Below are 6,468 nucleotides of genomic sequence, written 5' to 3'. Positions count from 1 at the left end.
TCAGGAGTGATTGTGCCAAGCTCTGCCAGTTCCCCTCTGCCACCCCTCCTCATCCATCCTTGTCCTTTTCTTTCAGGAGAGCTCACATACTACTCTCCAGGAGGGAAATGCCCAAAAACCTCTGGCAAGTAAAGCCAGGCATGTGACTTATTCCCAGCCAATGGGGTCAAAGGAGGAAAGATGATGGTTGTGGAGGTTGGTGATTCTTGGAAAACCATTTTCTATTAAAGAGTATGCGGATCCCAGGCATGGCAGAGCTGAGGAATGGGAGTGTCCTAGAATCGCATAGCAGACATGTGGTTCACGGGTATGGTGCTTGCTTAACATCTAAAGGCAATGGGTTCAATTTATAGCACCATATACTTATGAAAATAATGAAACATATATAGCGAATTGATTTTTCTTTGGGGTATTTAATTGAAATAAATTAGTTTCTTTAAATTGAACATAGTTAGCTACAATTATTAATTGTTGACTCAACATTTTGTTTACTCAAGCAAGAACCAACACAACTGTCAGGACGACTTGCCTTTTTTTTTCTTTTGCATCTGAAATGACTTACACTCTCTTCTCTGCTTTACGTATTTCCCCTAAGAAACCATCACAGCTTTCCCCCAGGTCCCTTTTTCCCTTCCTCTCTACCTCTCTGCCTTCTTCCCTCCCTCCTTCTATCTCTCCTCCTCCTCCTCTCTCCCTCCTCTCCTCTCTTCTCCTTCCCTCCCCTCTCCTCTCTTCCTGTCTTGTTTCCTCTCTCCCCTATCTTTCTAAGTCCTGGAAGCTAAAGTGCATAGCTTAAAGAGTCTCAGTGTCTTGAAAACAAACAAATTCCCAGTGTAGACACTTCATGTAATAACACAAAAATCACAGAATGTTCAAAATGACAGACAAGACAAAGATCATTTGTAGTGTAACCGAGTTTAAAACCGGTCAGACTAGAATATCCAGTATGCGTTCTTAAGGTTGTTCTTAGCATTTCTGACTCAACTTAAATCCCCATATGGGGCAGCTGACTGCGTTTCAGCAATTCTTTATGAACTTCTCTGACAGCCTATCCAGCTGCCATAGGATATCTCTTCTCTATTCTTCGAATAGTTCCTAATGGTCACTCTGAGGCTGGGCTCTTAATTCACAATGTGCTCAATATTGGGGAGAGGGAGATTATGGCTTTTTCTTTTTTCCATATGTGGAACATTTTAAACCTTTTTACACGCGAGAACTGAAACTGCCAAGGGTGCCGGTCACCCTTTAGATTAACCGATAGCTCCTTTTCTCCCTGCACTTGGACAAACATTTGCTTTGTGCACAGTAGATCCCAGAGGCAAAAGAGATGATGTCATTCCTGCGCTGACAGGTGTAGGCACCGGGGCCCAGAAGGGAGCGGCGACAGCTGGGCCGAGCCCGGACCTCACCTGCGCGCCGCAGGAGCCAGGTGCCGGCGCCAGGTCGCCGGGCAGGAAGTGGCTGCGGCTGCGGGAGGACGGACGGGAGGGCCGCGCCGTAGTCCCAGCGCGTGGATTCAGTCCTCATGGCGGCGCAGGCGGGCACAGCCCCCGAGGACGACACCTCCGCTGTCCTAGACGAGCTGTCTCGGAACTTCACATACTGGGCACCAGGCCCGGGCAACGGCTCGCTGTCGAGCGCCTGGTATCGCAGAAACCAGGTAAGGCCGCCCGCGCACCACAGCGCGCCGCCTGCCAGCTCCACGCAGGCCCCGCGGAGGCGCCAGGCCTCGGTGCCTTCCTGCCAGCTCTCCGCGCGCGGGACTGAGCGAGTGGGTAGAGCTGACACGTGATGCTGACACTTGGTTACCCATCCCCTCCGCCCCCTCCCCCCCTCCCGGCCTCGGCGGAGCAGCAGACCCCTAGGCTGCTCCCTGGCCCTCACTCTTGGGCCTTTGGGTCCCCAAGGACCTCGCCTCCCCCAGCTTTCCTCCCCTCCTGCAAGGCGGTGGAGGTGGATTTCCACTTATTTTTCAGCCAGTTTCCTTTCACAGTTTAAAAAAAAAAAAATGGTGCTACCCTTCTCAGAAGCAGAAACTCCTTAAGGGGCTCCCAATGTCAATTCTGTGCAGAGTTGTCTCCAAGGTCTCAGCAATCTCAGCATCAACCTTCCCTGATACTCTCAGCTGCAGTACTTCATTGCTCGCCCTTTGGAAAACATCGTCAGCCAAACAACATGGGTTTATGCTGGCAATATAAATTTAAGAGCATCAAAGAGGATTGGAGGTGTCCCCCACCCTCTTTGCTGGCCCTAAGATCAGGCAGAGAAGCAAAGCTCTCCCCAGCCCTGCCTCCCCCTAGCATTTATATTCCTCTAAGTAGGGCAAGTGATTGATCTTTCAGGCTTGCGTTAGTTTTCCTAAGCCTGTTAACTTTGTTCTTGTGCATGAACAAAGCCACGGATCTTTTTTCCTTTGCAAGAATAAGGCCATAAATTTTTGTTACTGTTGTCCTAAGTGGGATATTTAACCACTAATCAAAGGATTCGATCCCTTTTATGCTTGAAAAGTATCCTGAATGTTTGTTTCTGAACTTGGAGGTGATTTGTATAAAGAATAAATAAGCTTAGACCACCTTTTTAATGTTCAACACAGGAAAGATTATGGCTTTAAATCTGTTATGTCACAAAAGATAACAAAATGGGGCAGGGGCATTTCTCAGACACTGAGCTGGACTCTCCTTGCTTGCACTGTGGAGCTACAAAGAAGAGACTTTCCTTAGTGTATGTTATGCTTGTAGTAGACACATTTCCAATATAAGTTTAAGAATGAATGATCTGCTGTTGGTAAAATATTAGAGAGTTAGTAGATGTGACCCAGCCCGGCATCATCCAAACCAGGAAACCATTGTTTTCACTAGAGAACTTATGTAGTCATTAGTTTTCTTAAACATTTCCTGGAATTCTTGATTGTCTTGGCTCTCCCAAGCACAGATTATCATGTGACACAGATGTTTGCAAGGCTTGACTTGCTCTTTATAGTACACGGTTGTACATCAGGAGGGTGTGTCCAGAAGATGCTAAGTGGAACTCTTAAACTGACACGTTAGCTGCAGCTGGCTGAGATAAGACGATGTCAGCCTTTTTCATCAGCGTGCAGAGTTCGGCCATCTTATAAGCCATGGTATTTTAGCCTTTTGCTGTTGCTGAGAGGACAATTACTTTTGTTTCAAGGAAAAGTACAAATTGAATTTTAAAATCAATTCAACAAACATTTTATCAAGTGCCACTAGTATTCTCCAGGACAGTAAAAATAAATGGAATCTAGCTTTTCCTTTCCGATACTAACTGAAGAGAGAGATGGCTAAATATGGGCTAATGTTCCAGAAAAACCAAGTGTGAGGTCTGAGCCCCCACACCCCACAATTCATGATTGGTCCTGGGAGCGACTGGCTTCTTGATGCTTCCCTCAGTTCTGTCATATCTGAAATGCTTGCACAGCTTCTTTTTGGTGGTTGCCCAGCTAGCTCTCTGTGTTTTTACAATGATTGCCATCAGGTCTTATCAAGTAGCCTTCCTCCATTGAAAAGTCCCGCTGCCCCCAAAGAGCTTTCATGGAACAGTGGCCACTTAGAAGCAGTGCTGTAGGAGACTGAATGCCTGCAGCAGAAAGTCTCAGCGCAGACAGTAGCAACCCTGGGGGAGTATCTAAGAAACCACTACAGTTTGCACTGAGATCCTGTCCCACGTGGAAAGGCGGGGAGCTGGTATGAAAGGTTAGGTGTGACATAGTTTGGCCTGCACGATAATGTTGTGTCCACACATTTTCATGACAAAAGGCTAATTAATGTTCCTAAGCACTATGGAAATATTCAGTGTGGTCTGAGACCCAAACCTTTCTTTCAGGAATGTTATTAGGTGACTAGGAAGATGTCTGTAACTCAAAAAAAACGGGGCATGTGGTATCATGTGAGTGGTATAAAAGCCTGTGGAAGTCCACAGCCAGGTAGCTTTCAGCTGGACGGTCAGGGATTCAGTTGGACACTTAAGGATAGGTAGGTCTTTATGATAAGTATGTTCAGGTGGAAGACATTTTAGGAAAGGGAAACCCTGATGACAAGGAACAGCTCCACTTTCTAGGAATTTCCATGCCTACAGTCTGGTTCAATGGTGGATATGGTAGTTAGGGAAAATGGAGACTCTAAGGTGGGAATAGGGCTTAGGTCCTTGGATCTGGTCCCAGATTACCTTAAAGGAAGAGTAAGGAAGTTAGTTTTATCTGTCAGACAATCAGGAGCCATTGGAGGTTTGGGTCAGGCAGTCCAAAAGTCAAAACAAATTCAATTAAAAGAAAAAAAAGTACCACTCTGGCAATGGGCAAAGAGACACCACATTGGTGGCTGTGTTCTTATGTCAGTTGGGGGCAGAGCAGATGTTCATCCTAGCCTGATACCTGGCTTGGTGTCCAAAGCTCTTTTATGCCTGAGACTCAAGAAAAACAAATCAAATCAAACCCAGGCAGCACAGGGCAAGAGGAGGAGGACAGACAGAGACCTGTGGACTGCCATGCCACCCACAGACCTTCCTCCAGCAAACAGCACAGGCAGGCCATAGACACTCACATGCTGCCACTCCATGCCATGCTACCCAGGGGCCTGCCAGCAGTGTGGCCAGCCTGCAGCAGGAGCCACCACAATGTGTGAGTATGTGGTGGAAAGAGAAGTAGAATACCTTGAGCATTATGAAGAGAGATGGAACTGGAGACTCGAGGGTGGAGAGGAGAAGCCTGTTGTGAGTGGCCAGCCCTATCACCTGGAGCCACAGATAAAGTCCCAGCCTGAGCTGCTGCTGAGGACCATGTCTGGGTCTCTGGGTCTATGCAGCAGCAGGGATCGCAGCACAGTAGGCCTGGCCAAAGTCGAGGGGGTGCAGGTGAGTCAGCCCCAAAGGTGAGAGCATGGAAGAGCTGGCCCTGCCACTCCTCTGCTGTGAGGTGACATTAGTGTGGGTATGATGCCCCCCCCCCATTGCCCTTTACCACCTGCAGCAGTTGGGAGAGCTGGCCCTGGGGTCATGAGAGTAGAAGAGATGACCTGCCTACTGCTGACAAGCAGAGCTGGAAAGCTTGCCCCTGTGGTGTGGATAAAGGAGAACCAGTGGGCTGAACAACTCAGTTACCACCCAGGCCCAGATCCAGGGCTCTGAGTTGGCCCACCCAAACTCTATATCATCTGCAAATGGTTGGCACACTTAAAAGGGCCTGTCCTGCTGATCCAAGGCTGTAGGATCTCTATGGCATAGGGCAACAACAGGATAACTGGGAGGAGGCTGAGTGAGACTCCAATATTGATGATGTCACAGAAGCCAGAGATCTTGAACCAGACCAATGACCCATTGCTCTCATTGCAGTGAACATTTGCAAGTAAAGATGTGTGGACAGAGGGTGTCTTAGTTAGGGTTTCATTGCTGTGAAGAGACACTATGACCACAGCAACTCATAAAGGACACCATTTAATTGGGGCTGGCTTACAAGTTCAGAAGTTCAGTCCAGTATCTTTATGGCAGGAAGCAAGGCAGGGTCTAGGCAGACTTGGTGCTGGAGGAGTTGAGAGTTCTACCTTTTGTTCTGAAGGCAGCTAGGAAAGACTGACTTCCGGGCTACTAGGACAAGGGTCTTAGAGCCCATATCCACAGTGACACACCTACTCCAACAAGGCCACACCTACAAATAGTGCCACTCCCTGGGCCAAGCATATTCAAAATACCACAGAGTTTGGACATACCGTGACACACTACAGCATCCATGATGATATGTTTTCTGAGCTTTGGTGTGTGTGTGTGTGTGTGTGTGTGTTTATTTTTTACTTTGGGGGGGGGGAGTTTGCCAGGACAAAGGGCAGATATGTGGGGACAGGGAGTTAAGTGGGATGGGGATGCCTGATGTTAAACTCACAGCAAATCAATAAAAACTTTTCTAAAACTCTAAATTAGAAAAAGAAAACAACAATAACAACAAAAACCCAACCAACCCCCTCAGCCCCCAAAAATCCAAATTAGGATATAACAGGAGGTAGAGGCTTGAAACTGGCCAGATGTGTACTAAATCTTTTACATAGATAGGATGTGTCATGTTTGACCTTCAGGGAAGTTATAAAGTGTTTAATATATTGTCGTCATTTAAAGATGAGATTAGCTGGGACTAGAGAGATGACTCAGCAGTTAAGAGCATTTGCTGCTCTTACAGAGGACCTGGGGTCCATTTCCTGCACCCACAGGATGGCTCACGACCGCCTGCCTATAACTGTAGTGTCAGGAGATCTGATAACTTCTTCTGGCCTCCATGGGCTCCTGAATGCATACGGTATATATATTCATGCAGGCACACATACACACATAATTTTTTAAATGAGATCAAAATGTTGTTAAGATTAACACTATATCATAGTATGATATTATCTAAAAAGTCATATTTAAATACACCATTTACTCGTGTGTATATATATATATATATATATATATATATATATATAT

At 46.8% G+C, this 6,468-nt stretch overlaps 1 protein-coding gene and 1 long non-coding RNA gene across 3 annotated transcripts in view; one reads left to right on the top strand and one right to left on the bottom strand.

Moving 5' to 3' along the window:
- Positions 1 to 1,006: 1,006 nt before the first annotated feature.
- The window catches only part of Nipal2 (NIPA like domain containing 2), a 110,284-nt gene continuing 104,822 nt past the window's right edge, over positions 1,007 to 6,468 (top strand). Inside the window, exon 1 of one of the 2 annotated variants that reach the window (XM_021183905.1) lies at positions 1,007 to 1,660. In XM_021183905.1, the coding sequence (XP_021039564.1) occupies positions 1,526 to 1,660 (135 nt within the window). In that variant the 5' untranslated portion in view covers positions 1,007 to 1,525. The remainder of the gene's footprint in view (positions 1,661 to 6,468) is intronic. The other variant, XM_029469394.1, reaches the window with a different exon arrangement.
- On the bottom strand, positions 1,013 to 5,162 carry LOC110310794. The gene is made up of 4 exons (XR_002379865.1): positions 5,031 to 5,162; positions 4,669 to 4,845; positions 2,019 to 2,186; positions 1,013 to 1,641 (listed from the first exon to the last, which is right to left on the bottom strand). It is a non-coding gene; the product is annotated as an uncharacterized LOC110310794 (long non-coding RNA).

The sequence above is a fragment of the Mus caroli genome, chromosome 15, assembly GCF_900094665.2.
Source record: "Mus caroli chromosome 15, CAROLI_EIJ_v1.1, whole genome shotgun sequence".
Lineage (NCBI taxonomy): Eukaryota > Metazoa > Chordata > Mammalia > Rodentia > Muridae > Mus > Mus caroli.
The sequence above is the reverse complement of the archived record's forward strand: the minus strand, read 5'-3'. Positions and strand labels throughout refer to the sequence as shown.